Source organism: Topomyia yanbarensis, chromosome 3 (assembly GCF_030247195.1).
Source record: "Topomyia yanbarensis strain Yona2022 chromosome 3, ASM3024719v1, whole genome shotgun sequence".
NCBI lineage: Eukaryota > Metazoa > Arthropoda > Insecta > Diptera > Culicidae > Topomyia > Topomyia yanbarensis.
In genome coordinates this window covers 65,058,836-65,085,047 of record NC_080672.1, presented here as the reverse complement: position 1 = coordinate 65,085,047, position 26,212 = coordinate 65,058,836, and the positions used below count along the sequence as shown (strand labels likewise).

General features: G+C 39.0%; 1 protein-coding gene across 3 annotated transcripts in view; it reads left to right on the top strand.

Moving 5' to 3' along the window:
• LOC131691329 (potassium voltage-gated channel subfamily KQT member 1-like) overlaps positions 1-26,212 on the top strand; it is a 523,220-nt gene that overhangs the window by 489,342 nt on the left and 7,666 nt on the right. For 2 of the 3 annotated variants that reach the window (XM_058977632.1, XM_058977631.1), the window contains exon 8: positions 7,753-7,906. In XM_058977632.1, coding sequence (XP_058833615.1) covers positions 7,753-7,906 — 154 coding nt within the window. Of the gene's footprint in view, positions 1-7,752; positions 7,907-8,216; positions 8,382-26,212 lie in introns of all 3 variants that reach the window. The other variant, XM_058977630.1, reaches the window with a different exon arrangement.

Below are 26,212 nucleotides of genomic sequence, written 5' to 3'. Positions count from 1 at the left end.
AGCGCGTCAGAGAATCTTGATTGGCACTCTTCGACGCAAATTTGACCGAACCGACCAGTAACGCGGGTGACGTCGTGTAAACTGTCGAATACGAATTACCAATTGATATAAGTTACTTTCATGCATACGATACATACATGTAATAAATTATACAAAACTACTCCTGCAGGAATAGTTTTCGATAAAAAATTAGAACCTTTGGTTAAGTACGACGGGCAATGTTGTTTGAAGCTGTCATTATTACGCCTTTTGTTTCCACATGCGTTAGCTGCCGATTTATCCTACTTTACAGTTAAGTCATCGACAATTTATAAGTTCCTCAGAACATTACGAATTCGGCGTTCAATAATAGTAAATATAAATGCGAATTCCTCTCGCCAGTAACTCGCTATAGGCATATATAACTGGACGCGTGCTACTTCAGATTCGAGTGATTCTATAATTCTTAGATGAGCCTTGGATCCAGCTCGGATGCATAAAATTAAAAATCTCCGGTTGATTCTCCATATCAACAAGTCCGGTTCTGATCGGGTGTGTTTCTCAATTAATAAATTTTCTGGTTCGGGATTTTAAATTTTGAAATTATCGGGTTCGGGTCGGGTTCGGGTTTAAAAAAAATTCATTCTCGGGCTCGGGTTGGGTTGGGTTTTTTTTAATTTTTAAATATTTCGGGCACGGGTCGAGCTCGGGTTTTTCAATTTTCAACCTCTCGGGTTCGGGTCCGGTTCGGGTTCGAAAAAATTGAACCCGACCATCTCTAATATCTACCAAAATATATCCTGATTCATTTCCCTACCTACTAACATCAATCCTATCCTGTGACACTTATGGATGATGCAGAGAATTACTCGGTCAAAATAGCCACAAGCGAGGAATGTTAGTTCAACGCTTCCCATCCCAAACTTGACCTGCATGGGCGTGGCCATCTACGATATTGATCATACTATAACATTAGTCTCTCTAGGTTTCACGTTGAGTATGAAGTACTACTCCCCAGGATCATACAATTGGTTCAACATGCAATTTCAACAGGCTTTGATCAATCACAGGAAACTAACGGGCTGTCAACTTTATGGTAAGCTTTAAAAAGCTTCACAAGCCAGGACTGGAGTGTATTGACACAGTGCAGAACTCACGACTCACTTTCATGCCTAACCTCTAAAACACTCCTTACTGTTTTTCGCCCTTTCTCTCCACGGAACTACATCAAAGTATTACTTCGTGGGGGGCTCTTTGTTATTTCGTCGCACCTCTTTCTTTTGCCCCCGGGTTTTCCGCTACCATGATCCATGAAATGGCTCGATCTTTGAGCTATTTATCTCTCGATCCTTCTCCTGCTTTTCGTCTCCATCTATTACGTCGCTATTTAGCTCTCTTCGCGTTGCTGCTGATTTAACTATTGTTTCCGTATGCCATTCAGCTCCCAGCGTCATCACGATATACTCGGATAGTCCCCGGCGGTGAACTCATCGTATTCCGACTGAGAGTTTCCCGACGGAGGAATTTCTCTCGACACCGAAACCCACTTCCTTGAGCCATTTAACTCCCAGCTTTATCGAGATCTACTCGGATATCATCCGGCGATGAAACTACGCTACTCCGACTGAGAGTTCCCCGGCGGAGAAATTTCTCTCGGTGCGGTTGTCTGTTTCGTAAGCCAATCAACTTCCAACCAATTAGAATCTACCCTACGGTGACTTCATCGGCGCACTATGAGGAGGCATGGAGCCAAAAATCGAAAATTGCATCCAATTAAACTAATTTCTATACTAAATGTTTATATATACTCTAGCTAAGAAATTCCCAGAGTATCTCGTAAATATATTTGACTTTACTGTGTAATATAGATGTCTAAAGATAAAAATTATGAAAAATAGTTATATCGCGTGCGTTTTCTCAACTGTTCGCAACTTTTCAAAATTTTGAATGAAACCTATGTTCAAATATACCATTTGGAAGCTAAGGATGCCAGCTTTGTGATACAAATTGAATCCGGACAAAAAAGTCATTAAATGCCCCCCTGAAATCTCGATGGCAGATGCAAGGAGTAATGTATCTTCTAACTAACAGCGAAGACTTTAGATGCCCGAATTTACCCTAAGCTGAGAACGCATCACTTGAAGTTTTAATGGCTGTCTCAACTAGCAGATCAGAGAAGGACAATTCAGTGCATGTTTCGGTTGAGTCCTCCACATTCCCCAACAAAATGTGAAAGAAGTGAAATAAGCAAGAAATCAATAACTATCGTGGAATAAATTCATTTATTGCTGTATCAAGTTCGCCATTATGGGACAACTTCAGGCTCAATGAAAGCAGTAGAACGTTGAACAGCGAACTTACCGTGTCTATCATCCTACATAACAAGGAGTTCGGAACATTACGCTGAAACTAATATTATTTACACTCACCTATCTGCCACTTTTGATAGAGTCACAGAGAACAGACATCCATGATCGAACAAAAATATTTAAAAAACGTGTGTAAACATTTGAATTAATATACGAAAAACACTAGCGCCGCCACACCAACCTATCCCAACTATCCGTCAAATCGATTCCGGAACCGGTTCGAAATCCTGGATGGATTCAGCATGGAATCTAGCTCAAAGAAAACAACCGATTCCGACTCTATTGGTTGACGCATTTGAGCTGGAATTCATGCTGGAAGTCCGAATCGGTTCCGGACTAGTTTGACTTAGAGTTCCTATATATAGAGTTAGGCGGACACAAAAGCCGGAAAACTGGCAGCTCTTATTCCAGGAAGAAAACACTAGCAACCCATGCAAATCTTCAAGCTCTAGCTTAATGATTTCATTGTCGTCGTGAGTACGAACTTTACATGTACGAATAGAAAACCAATTCGAAGATCTGATGATATGGTTTCATACTTGTGCGAATATCTCTTTGTGTTACAAAAAAAATCTTGATCTTCTTGCTTCTCTACACTCGATAACACAAGAAAAGAGTAAAATAATTTTGACCATAATTACAATACCTTTTCCATATACATCCAAAGAGAACATGTTATGTGACGTCATGCTCGATTGGCTCCGCCTTTTGACGTGTTCAATTGGCTCCGCTCAGTGTCTCCGCCTAACTATGAATATAGTAACTATAGTTTGACTGGGTAGAGGAATAACCGCTGTCAATTCTGTCGCACTCAGCCACAAAAAAACATGACGACAGTAGCGCACCTGGTTTAGATATCCAAACTACCTTCGAAACCGTTAGAGATTTTACACAAGTTGAATGCTGAAGATGGACGTCTGTTCTCTGTGATAGAGTGAACCACGATATAACAATCGTCAAAATGGAGAAAATTGTACTCAGCAGCAGTTTTTGCAGTTATTTTGATCCTTCTTCACAGATCGAGAGATATTGGATGCCTTTGGAGATGGACAAGAACCAACACTTTCTTCTTCGTCAGAAATATCCCAGGGAAGCCACTTGGAACCGTTGATGGTTCTGCTTTCCTTCAATAACGTGTATTTAGTGCTGAAGATTCCGCGCCGGACCTTCGTAGATAATCTCAAAATGTTTCTTCTTATCCGCTCAATTGAGGATTGTAGGATTCTCCAACAACAGCTTAAAATCTTCACTAATTGTTGTGTAACAAGAACCGCGAGTATGTGTAAATAGATGAGCTCGATGATCAAATTCTCACGAAAAACATTCTGGCAGAGCTCTTCCTGAAAGGCCCTCAGCAATATTTTATGACTTCTGAAAACCCAGGGAGACTTGCCAGATGCATTCGAGGAAGAGGTAACGGGTTAGGGTCTCCTTTCGACTCGTCTGATATGGAAATCCCTTCCAAAATATGACTTGGATTTGTAGCTCTAGGTTACTAACAAACATTCAAAGTCTCTTTGGCCATATTGGCCTCCATCGACAGTTCCGTAAGCCCCGGTGGAAGTATCCAAATCAGAATAACAGCTACATCGGTTTCTCAGAGATCGCTAGACCGATTTAAAAGATGTTGCATCCCCGTACACTGCTAGTAAATTTCATCCTGATCTGACTTCCGGTTCCGGACCTGCGGTCACATAGAAAACTCGGATTCATTTCAAGCGATTTCAATGTTTGCTAAAATGGATGCCAAACAATTTATTTTTGCATTTCTAGGTCACTACCAGCCAACCGAAATCTTGTTAACCACATTACCCACAATAGACAGTTCCGAACGTGACCAGGAACGGTGGCCGTCTTTCAAAATTAACAAACTCACATCACTTTCTCGAAGATGGTACTGCCGATTTTCATTAACTTAGTCTCAGATGAAAGTTATATTTTCCCTAAAGACTGCAATACAATTTTGTACGGATCAGTCATATGGTTCCGAAAATATAGACTGAGTCGTCCGGTCACATGAAATTCCAATACTAAACGGTAACGGAGAATTCCCCGGCGAGAAAAGTTCTACCGAAACAAAACCAACCAACCAGGTGCGGTTCAGTGATTCCGGTGGAGCAGAGTGTCCGGTTCGCTAGTGCTCCGAGAACCCGCCACTGGCAATGTCTCATCTCAGTCTACTCAGTCTAGTCGCCGACGATTAATCTAGCCTACTGAGTCTTTTCCGGTGATGATTGCTCTCCCGAAACCGTTGGCAATGCTCGCTGTTCATCACGATCTTTCCGCTGTAAATCGATCATGATCTGCGTCACCACTCTATCGACCGTGTTTCACGGGTTTTCGTCGCTTGTCATTCTGTAGACGAAATTATTCGGATTGAGGTCCGGTTCACCCGTTTGAAGCATCTCCCTGCGCGTCGCATTTGAACACCTCCGTCTTGTGGTGAGCTATCTGCAGCTTCACCCCGTTCATTCAATTCTCGATCGCTTCTATTGTCTCCAGCACCGACGTCTTCAAGTGTCTCATCCATAACCGTTAGTGACCCACGATTTTCACTCTCATGGGCAGTGTCGTGTCAAAACCCCACCTTACTTCCCGTTCAAAGAATTGAACCAAGAATGGAGCCCTGATGAAGGCCCGCTGTGACTCGCCCTTCGTTCATCTCGTACAGCAGCACTCTGCTCTGGAAGTAGCTCTTCAGAATCTGGCATAAATAGTCGGGGACTCTTATTCTGTTTCGCTCACCTCTTCGCTTCTCGACACTCTCGAGCACTATTCAAATTGTATGAACTGTTGATGCTCCTTTGCGGAATCCGAACTGCATCTTGGACGGTCCGTGCTCGCCCGCCTGTTAAGGGTTATTTTTTCTAGGAATTCACCGAGTTCATCCAGCAAACACATAGGCCTATACGTGGCCGGACCGCCCGGTTTCTTCCCTAGCTTTTGTAGCAACACCAGCTTCTGTACCTACCACATTTTTGGGAAGTTGCTTTCATTTAGACACTTCTGCAGCACCATCCTGAACATGTCCGGGTATGCAGCTTTCAATACCACGGCTTTGTTTGATTTCAGTCACTTCGATGCGAGCTCGTCATTAGTCACTTGCCGATCGTCAGTGTTCGCTTCTACTTTACCGTACGAAATCGGTGGTCATATAGTTGGATCGTGCCCCGGAAAGAGACGTCTTCAGCTTACCCGGACACATTTCTGTTTTCGTCGACGGGCCCTTCATTTTCATCATCACGACTCGCTACGCGTCGCCCCAGGGTTTGGCGTCCACTTCTCGGCACAGCTCCTCGTGGAAATGTGACTTGCTAAGATTGGTCTTCCGTTTTAAAGCGGCCCTAGCTTCCCGAAACGCAGACCTGTGCTCGTCTCTATCTGGCTCCGATACTAAGCTCTGAGTCCGCTTCAGGATCTGAAACAAGCTGCGCGTAGCGTACTGAGCATCTCGTTCGACTTTCCGGTCGGAATACCTCAATGAAGAGGTCTTTGTTGAAGGCTTTCGTCTTTCGCTTTCGTTCGCTGGTCATCCCTCTCCGTGGTGGGGTTCCGTTGGTCGAACCGATAGTGACTTGCCTTGTAGTTGCTATAGGTATACTTCTCGCATACTCTCCAGTCCATGTTCGCCGTCAGTGAAAGACGGTAGAATGTGACGTCGATGATGGCATCCTCCTTCAACTCGAAGAGCATCACACCGTTTTGGGTATGCCTGGTTCTCACCACGTTTTCACCAAAATCCCTCAGATCTGGACCCTTTCTGACCTTCTTGAAGAGTACTGCATACATCCTTGCGTCATTAGCTTTTACTAGCACAGCTTTTCCCTATGACGCCCTCTGGCGAGCCGAAGGTCCGCTTTTACTGTTTCCATTGCTTCTCCTTCCGGCCGACACGGTGCTCCAGCTTTCTCCCTGTCGTATGGCGTCTTTCCCTTCAGCAGTGAGGGCGTCCTCGTGAGTCTGCCTCTTGGACCCTCTTGGGCTTTCATCTCCTGGCGAGGATCTTGTGCTCTTTGGAGTCATGGAAATTAGCGTGTTCTTCATGCCAGTCAACTTCTCTTTCCCCTGCTTTGAAGGAACTAAGAAAACGGTAGCCTTTGTACGCCTAGCTACCTCAGCCCTCAGTGTTACCGTTTCGTACTCCTTCACAGCAGACACTAGCTTACGGACTCTGACAACAATCTCATTAGTGTCCTTATGGAAATTGCTTCTCACTTCAACAAACTTTTTGAGCTACTCCACCAAGCACTTCGCTATCACTATTTTCGGCGTCTGTAGGGTTTTACTCACCCTGTATGTGTGTGAATATGTGTGTCAATTTTCTCGGAGATGGCTTAATCGATTTTCACAAACTTAGTCTTGGAGCCGTGTGAAAATGAGAACTCGGCATTTATCGACCTGGGATTTTCACCATATTTCAATTTAGAATTCCTAGTAAGACTAGGAAAAGGTGATAAACAATTTTTGGTGGTATCGAAACTGTGAGTTAAGCGAAAGCAATTATGTGAAAAAATCCCCCAAAGGCTGGATTCGAACCGGCAACCCTTGAGACTTCGGCCCAATGAGCTAAAATTTGACACCAGAAGATAATAAAAACTCGGTCTTTAATATCTAACGGAGAATTTAAATAGATCCAAAGTGATGGGTAACAGCTGCGGTTGTGTGTGATCTCGCTTTAGAGGCAGGATACGATCACTGTCACCAATACGATAATCATGTATTCTTTCTTGGCCATCATATCCCAGGGATAGTATAAAGGTTTGTGCATTGTTCCAAAGATTGCAGATTCGAATCCTGGTTCCGAGGGATTTTTTCACACTATTTCAGATATATTGAAATTCCATTTTATACCGTTTCTAGACCATTCTTTAAACATTTCGAATTATTTGATTTTTTTTAAAACGATTTAAAATTCACAGTTATAGTTTTTTTTTTGTGAAAAACAAATCAAAACCGCGTTTTTCACTTTTTTGTTCATGTCAATTTATATATGATTGATTCAATAAATTCCGTACATTCACCTACACAGCTGTTTTCGCAATTAAAAAACGAAGAAATCATATATTATACATTTCTCCTGTTTCCATTTTTATCGGTGGAAATTGCGATCAAACGCGTGGGGTACGTTTATAATAATGGCACCAATCTTTGACAAATACTTTTATATTGGTATACGATACGTGCTCCAAACCATTCCTTTTACCTACAACAATGAGGACGTCTCGGCTGACTGCCTCGGTATAATTCTTGGTACAATATAAGTATTGTTTTAAATCTCTCTATCAAATCAACTAGCACATGGTTTGGCAAAGCAATCATCTGTTGTTCAGAACCGACAGTCGATAATTTCCGGTACAGCTATTTTTAAACCACCGTCCGCCCTTTTTTATTATTTCATCAACAGGAACCCCGTCCCGAATCAGACGAAACGATCCGAATCGGGGTGCGTTTGTGAGCCAGAACAGCTCCGTTACGGAGGCACCAAGTGACGAAGTAGAGGCGGAACAGGAAGCAGAACCGGAACAGGACGACGAACCGGAACCGGCTCGGGTAACGCAGTGAGTATGATTTTATTTGACTGTAAGAAAAGGTTTCAATCAGGCATCAAACACCAAATTTTCAATGACTTGGAATGGAACTGAAAAAATGGATTATCAGTGGAATAGCTACTGTTGAACAGAGTGGATATTTTATTCCAAAAATATCTAAGTTTCAAAATTTGATTTCACTTACAACCGACCACCACCGTTGCCATTTGGCATAATCAACATCCGTATTCCCTTCTTCCCCTATTTTCGCTATTTTGCTTTCTTGCATCTGTTTGTCCTGTTACGTCCCATTTGCCTTCTTGCTTGCCTTGCCGCCAAGAGCTCAGCGCAACTCGGAGACATTTGTTGACACATTCTCAGGGGAACTGATAGCCGATGCCGATGAGGTTTACAGAAGCTCGGTGGAGCTGTCGGACAGCCACGGATATGCACGGAAATTCAATGGAGCTCAGGGCTTTTGTCAAGAGCCCATAACCGATTTCAGGTACTGACCAGGCACGGTTTAAGAATATGAATTTACTTTTTCGAATTTCGCACAAGGAATGCTTGGCACTTATCTTAGTCATGGGAACTACTGGTACCTATATGAGCTTTGTTATACTCATATGATGCTGGCATTTGAGAACACTTTACACTTTTTAGCACAGATTGCTACTCATATGATATACACTAGACTGCCCAGAAAAATAATGAATCCCTGATTCGATTACTAGTCCCACCAGGAGAACTTGTACCAAATTTGAAGCAAACCGGACAAGTCTAGCTACCGGACCAACGTGCCTGAAGTTTGTATGGGATTTTTCGAGAATTTACATGGAGAAAACCCACTAACTCGCATTTTTGCCGCTAGATGGCACGGTATGCATCGAACTATCACTGTAAGTAATAATAAGAAAGATAATTTAATTGTCTACAACTTTGTCGAAGACTGCTTGTCAATCCGACTTTGTTAAAAGAAGTTATTAAACTTTTAACGAAGTGATGTCTGAGTCAGTTTTCTATGGTTGTGTATCAGTACTCGATTCTCACGAATTAAACATTTTTGTTGAATAACCGTTAGATTTAGCTCAATAGTATGTTCAGAAGAATTGTAGTAAATAATACGAGTCCTGTTTTGGTTGAGAAATTTTAGTTCCAACTATGACAGCATAGACTTTTCATAGAAGAGAGATAGAATATGTAAATGTTCGGAGGAATTATTGAAAAATGTCTGCTCTACAACTTTGTAGAAGACACCTAATGTCTATCTCTTTCCGTTGAAAAGTTAGTGTTGGCGCCCTCTATGCGGTACAATGTGGAACTAAAATTTTCTAACCAAAACATGACTCGTATTATTACTACAGCTCTTCTGAACATACTATTGAGTTAAATCTAACGGTTATTTCACAAAAAGGTTTAGTTTGTGGGAATCGAGTACTGATATAGTGATCCCATGCACTACTTGGCCCCATAGAAAACTGACTCAGACATCACTTCGTTAAAAGTTTAATAACTTCTTTTAACAAAGTCGGATTGGCTAGCAGTCGACAAAGTTGTAGACAATTAAATTATCTCTCGACAAACATATGATTACGGCCTAAAAGCCAACTGTCAAAATCCATTTTGAATGGAAATTCCAGACAAACCATTACTAGTCCAACACAGTTCACAACAGTTTATGAAAGAGAAAACTTTTCTCTTTCATGTACTATCAACATCTGCGATTGGCGCGTAACGGTTTGTCCGGAATTTCCATTCAAAGTGGATTTTGACAGTTGGCTTTTAGGCCGTAATCATATCTTTGTCGAGATCTTTCTTATTTTCACTTACAGTGATAATACGATGCATACCGTGCCACCTAGCGGCAAAAGGCGAGTTAGTGGGTTTTCTCCATGTAAATTGTCGAAAAATCTCATACAAACTTCAAGCACGTTGGTTCGGTAGCTAGACTTGTCCGATTTGGTACAAGTACTCCTTGTGGGACTAGGAATCGACTCAGGGTGGGCCGATAGGGGTCATTTTTTTCCTGTCACTTTAATATACACGCATGCAAAGTTCATCGAGTTGAGAACCGAACCAAATCTGAATTATCAGTCAGAAGTAAATAGACGCAAGAACAACTCACTTTTCTTTTCGATACACACTGCTACTTGTTTTTTTCTATTTTTATTCTTTTCACACAATTGCAGTTTATATAATCTTCAACACTTTTCATCATCTATAGTTTAGTACACGCAGCTTCGAATCGTTGAATATTAGGCGTAGCGTAAGCTGCTATAACACTTAAACAAATCCTTCATCATAGCTTCATCAACACAATACAGTATATCAAGGTACAAAACATCAGGTTACTAATCGAGTGGCGATTTAGGGGCGGATATTGAGAATGGTTGTCTCGTTTTACATTTCTTATAAAAGAAATGTAAAGAATTCGCTCAAACTTTCAAGATTTTTTCCGAGGCCCGGAGGGCCGAGTCTTATATACCAATCGACTCAGCTCGACGATTTAGGACAATGTCTGTGTGTGTGTGTGTGTGTGTGTGTGTGTGTGTGTCTGTGTGTGTGTATGTAACGGACAAATTCTCATTCGTGTTTCTCAGCAATGGCTGAACCGATCTTATCCAAACCAATTTTAAATGAAAGAACGAAAAAACAGTATAAACGCTATTAATTTGTTTTTGATTCTGATGTTTAGTTTTTAAGATATGAATGTTTGAATGCGTAAAAATGGCGCTTTTTGCAGTTTTTTTTAAATTATCTGCCGGAATTGACAATATAGATTAACAATTTATATGTTTTTAGACAGCTTTAACGAATACCTTTCGAACAAGCTATAGATTGTTGAAACCGGACTATTATCAAAAGAGATATTTAACTTTAAATGCGGACGAAAGATTTTTATCATTTCCCATTGCCAGAAATATGACCAAAAACATGTAATCTATTATTAACGCCAAAACGGCTTATTTCAGGTCCATAGTATCTTCGGAGAATTTAATGGAGATAATATGCCCTTTCTTTTGGTATTGTGCTTTTGCAGATTAATCCCCCTATGAATGAGATATTTTCTCAAATTTTCTTGGAAGTGATTATAACGAAATGATGCCTTCAGCAAATTTGTAGCTCTTACTTTAGCGAATAACTTTACTGAAGACTTCAAATATCTATTTTGAATACTTTAAAAGTTATGGCTTGTTGTTTGTGGATTACTCTTCGTCGCCTATTTATTGTTCAATATAGTAATAATCCATTGAAATAAGCCAAACATTATTTCGATAAATCGAATTTTGTATTTCATTTTTCTATCTACAACCGATAGAAATAGTCACCGAACACTTCCAAGTTGTCTGGAAGGAACTTGATAACTTATCAGTGCAAAAATGTTCATTTGTGCGAACCTTCTGACTGCAATTTTTCTAACTTATGACCATCAGATCGATCTGAAACCTTTCGGAAAATGAAAAGCGAAATAAATAACTCCAAGCAACGGCATAGCCAAGAGAAGGTTTTGGGGTTTAACACCATACAGCCCCCCCCACCACTCCAAAAAAAAAAATTGGATTGGAGTTGAAAATTTATTGATGCAAACTGATTTAATTCAATATTACAATAACATTATCTGATCCGTAGATTGATAACCTGTTGTTGTAAACATCATGAGGACTTTTGATAAATTGTCGGAATGGGGTCCTGATATGTAACTGATCTATTGGTCTTGATTTCACAGTTGTCTAATAGCATCAATATCAAATTCCTGCCTGAAAACATTCCAATAGAAAATTCTAGAGTTCTGTAATCAATCATAATCCTCAGATTTCTTTTCAAATTTTCAGCTTTTTTCCTACACAATATTACGAAAGCTTATTAAACAATTTTTCCTAATAAGTTTGTGAAAATCATAAACTATTTGAAATTTTTTAATAGTTTTATTTTTTATTTACCCGTGATTTTTTAATAAATAGTGACCATCGCTTCACAACGTAGTCTATTTTTCATGGCTTGCGGTGAGCACGATCTCTCGAATTGCTGAACTGAAAATTATGGAATAGAAATTAATTTTTAGTATTCTTTACAGACCCGCTGGTGCCCTAAGACGATTTCGCTAGATTTTTAGAGCACTGTGCACTAGACTGCCCAGAAAAATGATGAATTTTTGAAAACTCAATCGGCCCACCCCTGAGTCGGTTCCTAGTCCCACCAGGAGTACTTGCACCAAATTTGAAGCAAATCGGACAAGTCTAACTACCGGACCAACGTGCCTGAAGTTTATATTGGATTTTTCAACAATTTACATGGAGAAAACTCACTAGCTCGTATTTTCGCCGCTAGGTGGCACTGTACACATCGTATTATCACTGTAAGTGAAAATAAGAAAGATATTTTAATTATCCACAACTTTGTCGAAAACTGCTAGTACATCCGGCTATGTTAAAATAAGTTATTAAACTTTTAACGAAGTGATGTCTGAGTCAGTTTTGCATGGGGCCTAGCAGTGCATGGTTGTGTATCAGTACTCGAGTCCCGCGAACTATATATTTTTGTGAAATAATGGTTAGATTTAGCCGAATAGTATGTTTACAAGAATTATAGTAAATAATACGAGTTATGTTTTGGTTAGAAAATTTTAGTTCCACCTGTGAGCGCATAGAGGGCGCCACTACTAACTTTTCATAGAAGAGAGATAGAGTATCAAGAAGTTCAGAAGAAATACTGAAAAATGCCTGTTCTATAACTTTGTAGAAGACACCAAATTTCTATCTCTCTCCGTTGAAAAGTTTGTGTTGGCGCCCTCTATGTGGTAACAGGTGGAACTAAAATTTTCTAATCAAAGCATGACTCGTATTATTTACTATAATTCTTGTAAACATACCATTGAGCTAAACCTAACGATTATTTCACAAAAATGTTTAGTTCGTGTGAATCGAGTACTGATACACAACCATGCACTATTAGGCCCCATGCAAAACTGACTCAGACATCCCTTCGTTAAAAGTTTAATAACTTCTTTTAACAAAGTCGGATTTACTTGCAGTCTTGGACTAAGTTGTAGACAATTCAATTATCCTTCTTATTTTCACTTACAGTGATAATACGATGCATACAGTGCTACCTAGCGGCGAAAATGCGTGCTGGTGAGTTTTCTCCATGTAAATTGTTGAAAATTCCCATACAAACTTCAGGCCCGTTGGTCCGGTAGTTAGACTTGTCCAATTTGCTTCAAATTTGGTGCAAGTACTCTTGGTGGGACTAGGAATCGACGCAGAGGTGGGCCGATAGGGGTCATTTTTTCCTGTCACCCTACTGTGCACCCAGTGCATTAACGCAAGTGACGGAAGGTTATCGAAAAGTTTCGTGAAAATGAAAGTTCCAGTAATGATGATGATTTTTCCAAACGGTTCGTTTTCGTGAGGTTTTTATTTGTTCTTTGGCATTAGGATTAGCGATAATAATTCAAATCAAGAATACTACTGGGAAGTCACCTTTAAAAAAAAGTCGATGTCGAAGTAAAATTTGAAACTATGCACGCATGCACTTCAGAGATAGCGTGATATCAGGAGCTGCGATTTCATTTCAACGCTTTTTTGTGAAAAGGGCGATACTTACAAATGTAAATATAGGGCTTTTTTCTTACATGCGAATGAGGGCTTTGAAACGCAACAAATTAACCTAAAAATTTTGATTCTACGATATTGCTTTCTTAAACTACAGCAAAAAATTCAACGGGCGAAACTGTATTTTTGTTTGTTTATTTAAAGTTTCGTCCTCCACGCTCCATGCAAACAAACAGGGCGATACTTTTTTTGCTAGCAGTTTAGAGGCGAAACTGTTATTTTTGTATTTTTTAGGATTATCAAAATGATACCAGCTGTAAATAGTAACAATGATCTCTATTGAAAAAACCCGGACGAAATCGGTGGTGTAAAACGGTAGTTATTGTAAAAAAAACGTAAGGGCGATACTTCAATGCTGATAGATGGGACAACAAATTTTAATTTAATAATTTCAAATACTTTATGAAGTTTTGGGTTTCGATCACTGAATCATGCAATCTAGGATGTCAAAAAACACAATAGTTCTTAAATAGGAAATAAAACCAAGTCTGGAAATATTCACTGTTGATTTTCTTTGAATGGTATCACTGCTAGTATCGCCCTTTTCAAGAAAAAGCGTTGATTTCTTAGTTCTCAGTCGCGTTGGAAATTTGAGTAAAATATAAAATTCAAATCGATTCAAAAAAAATTCGTTTTTTTGTTTCGGTACAATATATAACCCCTTTAGGAAAATTCAGTTTTCCCACCACAATTTAGATATTTTATTAACAGAGCATTAACAATAATTGAGATTTCTAGCACTGATGTTGTCCTATGCTGATTTGAGCGATTCTCTGAGTCCTGCCACTATCCCATGTAGTATGTGTTATCAAAAACATCGCGAAGCATCAAGTTCTAAATGCTCTCAAACGATATAATAGCCGAAGAGTGATAAGAGTTATAAGAAATGTCTCATCCCACTGTTAGGTGGATTAAACACGTTTTTCATATATGCATGGTATAGGATTGTAGTTTAAGTTAATCCAAATTAGCGCAGTTCTACGATGATTTCACGATCATCTGGAAAACTAAGAAACCGAGTTATATAGTTTTATTGACAACTTTAATCGTCCGTCCATTTCCAGTCGTTTCTTGAAGTTCCTCATATTGTGCAGTAAATAATCCTTATTTCTCTTCATTTGTGACTATTCATCACACACTTTAACATACACTGACAATTTTCAGAAGAATTCTTTGCAAAATTTCAAGAGCTAATTCAAGATGTTCAGTTCTTCAAACTTTTAACCCATTCATTCCCATGTTGTTTGTGAATAACAACGTTTTTTACAGCTATAACTTTTGATTGTAGCAAGATTTGCTCACAAAAAGAAGGTTAATAAATATGACTATCGCCTTCCATTTGAGCATTAACAGTTACAAGCATCAGCTGTAGAACTGAAGTTATTGCAATTAGTCTGATTGGATTCCTATGGAGCAGTGCTGCCAGAGATAGTCTACGTTGACGACAAAAAATTTATTATTCATATATCTTCGCAATATTATTGAAAACTGATAAAACTTATTAATTTGGATTGTCTTTGGCTACGTTTTCCACGAAATTGGACTATTGTAAATATTCTAGGAGAATTGTATTGAGCATTGGAAGGTAAAAATTGAGCAGCTTCTAGCACTGCGAGGGAAGCACCTATCTTTATGAAAAAAGGCTTTTAGTGTTTCTTGACCCAACCGTTTTCAAGGAAAAATAGTTTTGAAGCCTTACATGCACGAGTAAAAAGTTGGGCCTTACATTAACCCGTAAGGCAAACATATTTAGAACTTTTATCACGAAACCGCGCCTCAACACTGTTTCAAATATCAGAAAACGTAAGTTTTTATTCTTTTGTATAGTGTCTTTAGAACTTGATTTGCTATTGAAATAACATTCAGGTATGGCTTGAAATGAATCAAACCAGTTGCATCATTTTGTGTAACATGCTCATGGGGAAATGAGTTACCGTGATTATTCCTGGTGACCATCGTCGATTCGAACGAAACTTTGCAGTAGCATGCAAAAAATTATAATTGCTTTTTTGTGTGCGGGAGGGCAAAATACCTAACTTAAAATTAGTTTTAAGCGTTTCGGATTCTGCTCATCGGTAACTAGCAGGACCGGCGGAACACTTTTTTCCCGAGTGGGTACTAAGATTCGGAGAGATTTCTACCCTTGGTAACGAACGATCAGACCTGGCGTGTGTAAGTGAACAGGAATCCCGGATATCTGATGGCTGTTTGGAAACACCCTTTTTTAACAGGGTGTATGGCCGACGGCTCAGCGAAAATGTGTTCGTTGATTGCTGAAACTTCAAATGTTCCACAGCTAACTACCAATTACTCCATTCTTATGAATTTCATTGCATTATTTTCCGTTCCCACCGTTAAAACGTTTCGCAGGTACTGAAGCCTGCATGATAGTGTTGGCTAACGGCAAAATATCTCCAACGACCGACATCCCCTCAGTGCAGGTCGATTTAGATATTTCTGCGGTGGCAAAAATAATGCCGATAAGTCCACTTTTCGATACAAATTATATCCATATAATACAACCGGTACCACGAATGTCTTCTTCTGGAGCAAATGTAAGCCATTTAACATCATCGATATATGCGGGATCTAACTAATCACTCGGCCATGTACGAAGAAGTCTTGTCTATGTGCCCACCTGAGAAGTAGAGACTGATGGTGTAGTCTCCTACAGGGGCCCTAATTGTGAAGTATAAGGTTGGATTCTTAAGAACCCTTTGCTTTAGTTAGTGAAAATTCTGGTTTGCAAGTAATTGCGTGCGGCAAAATCGAGGAATGTAAGAAAACGACTAATTTTCCATCAGCCTCATATCGAGCCTTTCGCATGTTTTGCTCTTCTACACTTTTTTTTTAACGGGGCTCGTCTACCTGTTCATCTTTTTGTGCCACGAGGCATGAACTGCCCTCTACCTATTGTAGAAACAAGGCACGGTGTGGAAAAAGCGGAAAGAACTATGAAAAGTTTTCCGACTGTGGAGAGACTCCGCACGATCTCTCAACATATTCCACATAATAAATATTTGGGGAAAAATTGAAGCATTCTTTTAAAGAACGCTTCGAGAAGAATTGCTAAATAGGGCTAAGCTACCGACCATGCTTTCTCGTTCACTAAAAAGCGAGAGTCTGACCATTCCATTGTGGGAACATTTTCTAGTGTGTCATATACATTTTCGAAGGAGGAAAATCGCTTTCTCTGCTTAGCTTCCTTGTAAAAGCCTGAAACTGTCCCTTGAAGGGTGCTGTTACAAAACCAAAATTTCCACATAGCGTCGCTGTTGTGCTATCTTATAACAAGCGCCATTTAGCATATTTCGAGAAAAACGATTTTTAAAATTTGAAATTGAATATTTTGAAACTTATAAATGGTATAAACAATCCAAAGAAGACAATTGATGCTTCTATCAATTCTGCATTAATCTCTCAAATATTATGAAGATCGGTAGACTATGTTGCGAGTTTTTACTATGAATGTAAACAACAGTCGCACTCACACGTGTCATAGGCGTGTATTGAAGAAAAATTTGTAGGACGTGTCATAATCGTGCATGGAAAATTTTCCATAGAAAAAAATCATCAATTTTTAACTTTTATTCAGATCTTTGCGTTCATATGGTCTACAAAAATCGGAGAATGGGTCAGGGAATCTAGAAAAAATTGTTATTTTTGATTACAGTGTTGCCAAATATGCTTTATTTCCAGTTTAAAACTAAAACTGTGTTTTTCTCACAACTCGTGTAATTTTCTTTTGAAAATGTTTATGCCATTGTGTTCCTCAGACATTTTCACACATAAAAACATCTAAAACTTCTATATAACTTGAGCAAATCCCTAGATACAGTGATTTGATGCAAAAAACTCACAATTTCTCATTATGTTTCTCGCTATATCTAACTAACCAAGTAGAACTTCAATATTCTGAATACGTTGTAGAGATTTTTCAAACAAGTAATGTGGCATATCTAACTCAGTTTACCCCAAAATGGCGTTTGTGATAAGATAGCACAACAGCGACGATAGGTCATCAAAAACACCAAGTGTCCCTACATTTTTTGCATTTGCATTGTGTAAAACCTGGTTAACTTCCAATGTAGATCTTCCACAATTTTAACGTTATTCGCTGGGGCCGAGAAAACACTATGGAAGAGTATTTTTGGTGATCAAAATGTGCTGTTCTTTCAATCGGATTAACCTTTGCTCGGTACCAGGTATTGAAGTTGTCGCTTGTCAAGTTCCGATCAAAGGCAAAGACTTATTGGTATTGTTTCCATATACATCGCACCTCAGCTGGTTTTAGAAGACTTCAATTTTCACGGTATTCCATAAGATTGTCTTCACGATGATAACCAATCTATCTAACTGCGTGATATTTGCGACAATTTCAATATGACCATCTTAAATACGGTGGAAATGACACAAATTCAATTGATTGAAGGAGCCACGCGTCCACTATATCCGAAATAATCGAATTAAAACAAGAAATTCTTGCGGTGGAGGCGTACAAGGTTTGGACTGGTTTGATTCTACACTGCGATTAAATGTCAGACGAAACGAGTACCCGGCGCGAGCAACAGTGGACGGTCTCCCATTCCATGGAGAGTGCTCAGAATTATATGCGAAAACTTCTTATAAGAACGAATATAGGTGACGTTAGAAATACAAATGAAAAACTTGACGAGAGCTGAAAAACGCAGTTATTGGCACCGGTTTGTCGACGAAATAACGAGAGTGTCACTGAGAGTAATGCGATAACATCGTCGATCCTCTCGAACATGTACCAGGTATCAGATCGATCACCATCACATGTCAAATTCCTCATGAGAAGAACAGTGATAAGACAAAAGCAGGCATATCGACGTTAGCAACACGTAAGGAGCTTCTATAATTTGGAATTAAATTATTTGGATACGTATTGGAAGTAAATATATATTTTGAACTGTAAGTAGGAGTGTTGGAATTTATATAATTCATAATTGAATCAAATTTGTAGCTACCTAATCTGTACCAATCCCTATATGCTGGATGCCTTGGAGGCATTTAAGAAAGTGAGGTTAGCTTTAATGTAAGTCATTCTTTATAAAACATTATATTTCCGAACTAATAAAAATACATAGCTTTTAGCAACATTTCACCGCAAAAATACAAGGTGTTTTGCTTAAAAGACTTTCATTCGCTTTGCCCCAACAGAGAGAAAAATGATTCAACTGGAAGCTAGGCCCTACGTTGTGTATTCGATTCAGCCTTTGATCGAAATTCACGCAACCAATAATCTTTCGGCGACAACAGCATTCCATGTAGATCCACATTCAAATCGATGTTTCACGACAAAATGATAATGCTGTATATAAACGAAATGATTAGTTTTTAAGCACACAAATTTATCTGACAGCATAAATGCTCGCATATTACCGTAACGTGCATCAAAAGATGACAGCTGTGCATAGCTTCTATGCTATTTATTATGACAGTATTGGAGTGGCGAGGGCGACCACACCGTTACAGTTTCTTTTGAAAATATGAGGGTTCCTGAGGGCTTTATCTGAAAAATCATGCCAGATTTGCAAATACAAATATTAGTTCTAGTTCCTTTGCACTACTCTATTACGGGTAATGAGAAGATGAACACTTAGGCATTAGAATGTCATTTTTATGAAATATCGCGTAATTTCAACGAGTTTTTCAGTATTTTTTTGTCAGAGGACGCTGGAAAATTGGCAAATATCATGGAACCATGGAAATTTAGAGATCCCAAAAGTATCAACAAACCTTGGTTAAAGGGGATTGATGAGGTTCTTCGTGTGATATCTAGGGTCATGTCGAATAATTATACGTTGAATGCGCATCTCCGGGATATTGGAGTCGTGGAGAGAGGTTATCACGACATTGAATATGTTGTCTGGTCGTGCGCCTAGTGTTCTAACGGCAGATGTCCGCTAACCGAATACATTCGTCCTCATTCCACTGCAAGATGTGCTGGCTATCCTCGATCTCCCCTATATGTCACTCAAATACACATTTTAACCACCATAGATATCCAAATTTAGTTATCTCCTCTCTCAGTAGTTCTGTTAACATCTACCCGGCAATCAGATCCCAAAAGAGTTCCCAGCAGATCCAAAGAGGTCAGTCGGCGATCCGGTTCATGATGTTCTGACAGTGATCTTCCCTTTGCCAAAAAGCTGCAAGTTAAATTTCTTCTTTTCCCTGTCATTGTTGTACGCCCTCTCTTCACTTCCCCTGACACGATCTCTGCTACTCCGGTGTTAAAACCAATCCCTCTTGTGTATGTCTTTTGCCTTCCTTATAAAAGTGTTTCTCTATGTTTTAATTTTTAATCAAATAATAATTCTTTTTGAAAAATTGCGGATTATATAATTAGACTTTTAACATATTTCTAACTGCATCTTTTATTCTGAATAAAATCGCGTTAATATTGTTTTGTAAATCGATCAGTATTCCTCGTTTTAAGAAATAAAAAATAATTTCAAATTTCAATCGAATCCTGATTATTATCTAACATTTTGAAGAAATTTAAATTGTAAAGCAAAGAAATTCGTATCTGAATTAAAATATAAAATTGTTGTACATCGAGAGTTTCGGACGCATTCATTTTGTGCACGAAACTTTCGATTGGGTAATTCCCACCTCGGTTCTTTTTGAGTGGGTAGTTCTACCCATACTACCCACGTATTCCACCGGGCCTGGTTACTAGCACCATTTTGGTGCCAATTAGATGTTAAATCTAAACTAGCACCAAAATTAGCACTAGTTAGACGCTCAATCCTAAATCCAAAAAGTGATACGTCTTGCATGAACTGAGCAACCGGTATGTTCCGGTTGATGGTTTGCTGATGAGAATGTGGAATCCAAAACAGTTTTTTTTTTTTACTTTGCGAACCAAAACGCCTGGCACTATGCAAAAAAATAGTGGTTTTTTCATGCAGGAGGGAACAATACCTAAGTTAAAATTAGTTTTTATCGTTTTGGATTCATTAGTTCATGCAAGACGCATGACTTTTAGAATTTAGGATTGAGCGTCTAACGAGTGCTAGTTCTGGTACTAGTTTAGATTTAACATCTAATTGGCACCAAGATGGTGCTAGTTACTGATGAGGAGAATCCGAAAGCATAAGCACAAGCCACAGTGGGACGAGCCCGGACTTAAGTCCATATATGAATGTTATGCGATATTATCGCTAGTATTTTTCTCCTATCAGCTGACCCATCAGAGACATTTTTGCGAGATTTTAAGTGATTTGAGCGTAAAATTAATTTTTGGCAGCTTTTTTAAGGGCATAATTCAAGTGTTTTTGCATAATTAAACTATACGAACTACATCCGGTTATTTTCATTTTTCAAAGAAATGGTTGATTTTATGCATTGCAATACTTCACCAAAATTATTCGTGTGATAAAATTACATCATAAAATTGCCAAAAATAAATAACTAGTTGGTTTAGTTAGTGTTTAGATAACTGTTTGTCATAATTTTTTATTGAATTCGAACTTCTAATGCGATAACAACAACGACGCCTGTGAATGCCCGCAATCACACTATACTCATTCGAAAGCTTTTAATTTTCTCTTTAAAATGAATATATACCAGTTTTGCGAAAACTTGCGATAAGCAGTCAAAATTTAAAAAAAAAACTGTGAATGGAGACGCATGGTTATTACTGATAGTGAATTTGAATAATCACCTCTATGGCTAGAATAATGACACGAATACATGCACAGCTTTCCAATATCATTGAGAGCATGATCTACAAGGGTTTTACTAGTGATCAAGAGTAAGGAGCCGAGTAGAAAGTATGTTTTTTAGATGGTAAAGGTATTAAAAATGTTTGGAAATCAGTAAATATTTTCAACCATCTGAAGTATGTTATAAAATGTTTCTGCAACTATGTCTTGGTAACTTGCGCAATAACTGTCAAATAGAGTGAATACAGTTGAGTTCTAGTAGTTCGGTGAGACTAATTTGATCCGAATTTGCATAGCGCTGATATAGCTTAAGGATATTATCCTAATAAAATAACACAATTTTAAAATAAACCATGTACAAGAAAAAAGGGTTTTGGATTTATTTTCATTTAAGATATGAAATAAGCAATCTAAGTAACTTAAAACACACCTACACAAAAAAAATCGTTAACCATCTTGTTGATTAGTGAATGTAATTAAACATTCCCCTAAAATGCTCAAAATGTTTGTTTTGAAAATGATAAAAAATGTAATGTAAAAGCAAAATAGTCATTTCTGAAGCCGCCTAATGAGATGTCAATTAATTAGTTTCAATATGGAAAAAAATTTCCAAAATTACTATTGAAAAAAATCATTATAAAATGCAAAATACTTACTTTTGAGCCACTCTAATAAGTAGTAAAGTTAATTTCTATTTTTATAATCAAAATGGAAATACAATATTTCTTTAAAAAAAAATTTAACCTTCACAAACATATTTATTTTTTTGAGCCACCCTAACGTATAACGAATTTTTTTACATATATAATATCAAAAACGATTTAGCATACGAAATTAATATACACAAATTTTAAAATCGATTTCGAAAAAATATATTTTTGAGACACCCCAATGAATAGTAAATGTTTTAATATAAAAAACGAATTCAGAGTACCAAAATTACTTAAAATCGTCCTATTTGAACCGATACGTCAAAGTTTGGACTTTAGTCCACCTTTTGTTCTAAGTCGTGCCACTGTGCAAGCACAGAGAACAGACGTCCATCTTCAGCATTCAACTTGTGTAAAAATTCCTAACGGTTTCGAAGGTAGTTGGGATATCTTCACCAGGTGCGCTACTGTCGTCATGTTTTTAGCGGTTGAGTTCTACTGAATTGACAGCTGTTATTCCTCTACCCAGTCAAACTAGTCCGGAACCGGTTCGGACCTCCAGCATGAAATCTAGCTCAAAGAAAACAACTGACTCCGACTCTATCGGTTGATGTAGATAGAGTCGGAGTCAGTTGTTTTCTTTGAGCAAGATTCCATACTGAATCCATTCAGGATTTCGAACCGGTTGCAGAATGGATTTGACGGATAGTTGGGATAGGTTGGTGTGGCGGCGCTAGTGTTTAACGTATATTAATTCAAATGTTTACACACGTTTTTTGAATATTTCTGTTCGATCATGGATGTCTGTTCTCTGTGGTGCAAGCATGAGAGATCGCCCGTGGTTGCTACTCCGTTATTGACTAGAATCGATTGAGGTTGCAAAATGTTCATTGGACCAACATGCTTGGGAGTAACGCGATGAGCCACATTGTACAATCTAGATTGATTCTTGCATCACAGAGAACAGACATCCATGATCGAACAAAAATATTTAAAAAACGTGTGCAAACATTTGAATTAATATACGTTAAACACTAGCGCCGCCACACCAACCTATCCCGACTATCCGTCAAATCCATTACGGAACCGGTTCGAAATCCTGAATGGATTCAGTATGGAATCTTGCTCAAAGAAAACAACCGATTCCGACTCTACCGGTTGATGCATTTAAGCTGGAATTCATGCTGGAAGACCGAACCGGTTCCGGACGAGTTTGACTGGGTAGAGGAATAACCACTGTCAATTCTGTCGAACTCAGCCACAAAAACATGCAACCACAGAGAACAGACATCCATGATCGAACAAAAATGTTCAAAAAACGTGTGTAAACATTTGAATAATATACGATACACTAGCGCCGCCAAACCAAATTATCCCAACTATCCGTCAAATCCATTCCGGAACCGGTTCGAAATCTTGAATGGATTCAGTATGGAATCTTGCTCAAAGAAAACAACCGATTCCGACTCTATCGGTTCATATATTTGAGCTGGAATTCATACAGGAAATCCGAACCGGTTCCGGACTAGTTCGTCTGGATAGAGAAGTAACCGCTGTCAATTCAGTCGAACTCAGCCACAAAAAACATGACGACAGTAACGCTCCTGGTTTGGATATCCCAACTGCCTTCGAAACTGTTAGAGATTTTACACAAGTTGAATGCTGAAGATGGACGTCTGTTCTCTGTGATGCAACTATATTGCCACTTTTTCGTTTCGTTCATAACGCAGGAATAAGAAGTGAGAAGTCTTATGAAATCTACTTGTTGGGAGTCTGGCAACTCTTCTTATTACTTTTTATTGAAATACAGTGAAAAGTGTCAGATTGGTGAAGTTTTTTGAAAAAAAAATACGACGATTTCCTTTTGGACAATAAAATGAGCTCGATTTTGAAAAAAATATTCTAGACCCTATAAGTTGGTGATGCAAATTTGTAAAAACAACTATTTTTAATCCGAAAATTTGGTTTATGAGTGGTAAAAATTGCAAAGAAAACAATAAAATGAATAAATGAACGTAATCGGTGGTCTCATTTTTCAACTTATCCTCAGAATCCAGGGGTTTTTTTATTGTTATCAGGTAAAAACCAGTAACCCACCTTAATTTCTATTTTATTTCTGATCCAGCTCGATATGTCTTTATATTTGCACCAATCTCGTTGGAAATACATCAAACATTACAAAGACTGACGTTTTCTAACAGGCGATAGCAGTATATTTTCAAAACAGTTTTTATTACGAAATAAACGTAAATATATAACCGTGTTTCTATTAATATAACATTTATTAATAGCCCCAAACCACAGAGAACAGACGTCCATCTTCAGCATTCATCTTGTGTAAAATCTCTAACAGTTTCGAAGGTAGTTGGGATATTCAAACCAGGTGCGCTACTGTCGTCATGTTTTTTTTGTGGCTGAGTTCGACAGAATTGCCAGCGGTTATTCCTCTACCCAGTCAAACTAGTCCGGAACCGGTTCGGACTTCCAGCATGAATTCCAGCTCAAATGCATCAACCGATAGGGTCGGAATCGGTTGTTTTCTTTGAGCAAGATTCCATACTGAATCCATTCAGGATTTCGAACCGGTTCCGGAATGGATTTGACGGATAGTAGGGATAGGTTGGTTTGGTGGCGCCAGTTTTTATTAGAAAAACTCTAGAAAGAGAACTGCGGAGAGAAAAACTGCATTTTTGGCAACGTATGCCCCGGCATTGTATGGCAACACGTCCAATGTTATAAAGATGGGCAATGTTCGATTGGATTCTTATCTTAAAATACGTTTATTTAGGCCCAAATGCTGTAGCTTAACGAGGCCGATAATTCATTTTTTTTTATATTACATGTCACATGTTAGTGGGGGAAGGGAAAGCCGTATTTAGGGGCGGCTTGCTCCCCTCTTATGTAAGTAAAGGACAAAGGTAGGAAGTGGGATACATATTGTGTAATTGACATCGTCGTTTGCTGATTGATCATTGTGGCGGATATGCACACTTTGTTGTAGTGTTGTAGTTTCCAGCCTGTAATCGCAGGGGCGAGGGGAGGGTCGATATTTCGGATAATTATTGGCACTCTATATCATCTGCATGTGCGGTATGTCATGATGTTCTGGATAGACGGTTATCAAGAAGAGTGTGCACCGAAGACTCGTGAAGCAATGCCATATTGTAGATACAGGGATAGGTTGGTGAGATTCTACTGTGAATGAGAGAGGGTAAAATGTATTAAACTTGGACATCAATGGTTTTCAAAAAGATATAGATAAGAAAAATATAGGGGTGGTCACGGCTTGCCAGGACGTCCCGGACTGGCACATAGGGTGATCTACCTCGGGCCCGAAGGGAATCTATTAGTTGGGACCTGGCAACACAGTACTCTGCGCACAGCCAAACAACATGCTCGATGTCGTGATAGCCGTTCTCACAAACACAATGATTATTTTCAGCAAGCCCTATACGACGGAGATGCGCGTCAAACGAGTAATGGTTGGACATGATCCTTGACATCGTACGAATAAAGTCCCGGTTCACATCCAACCCCTTAAACCAAGCATTCGTTGATACCTTCGGGATAATGGAATGTAGCCACCGTCCCAGATGCCCATTGCTCCATGAGGTTTGCCAACTATCGAGCGTCCTCTGACGAGAGATACTGAAAAATTCGTTGAAGCAAATTGGTCTTTCGTAAGTGTCGCCTTCTAATGCGCCCACCTTGGCTAAAGAGTCCGCCTTCTCATTGCCCGCAATAGAACAATGTGACGGGACCCAAACCAAGGTAATCTGGTAAGATTTTTCAGATAAAGCACTCAGATATTCCCGTATTTTCCCCAGGAAATACGGTGAGTGCTTTCCAGGCTTCGCCGCACGGATGGCCTCAATGGAGCTGAGACTATCCGAAACGATGAAGTAATGGTCTGAGGGCAGGGTGTCAATGATCCCGAGAGTATACTGAATGGCAGCTAATTCTGCGACGTAAATTGAAGCAGGATCATTGAGTTTGAATGAGGCAGCAAGATTTTCGTTGAAGATACCGAAGCCTGTGGACCCGTCGAGAATTGATCCGTCAGTGTAGAACATTTTGGCGCAGTCGACTTGATGGTATTTGTTATAGAAAATATTTGGGACCACTTGTGGGCGAATATGATCCGGAATTCCACAAATCTCTTCCTTCATGGATGTATCGAAAAATACAGTTGGATCAGAAGTATCTAAGAGATGAGCACGGTTGACGTTATATGTAGATGAATTGATGTTCTGTGCCATGTAATCGAAGTACAAGGACATGAATCGGGTCTGAGAATTAAGCTCGACAAGCCTTTCGCAATTTGCAATCACCAATGGGTTCAGAATATCGCATCGAATGAGCAATCGATATGAGAGG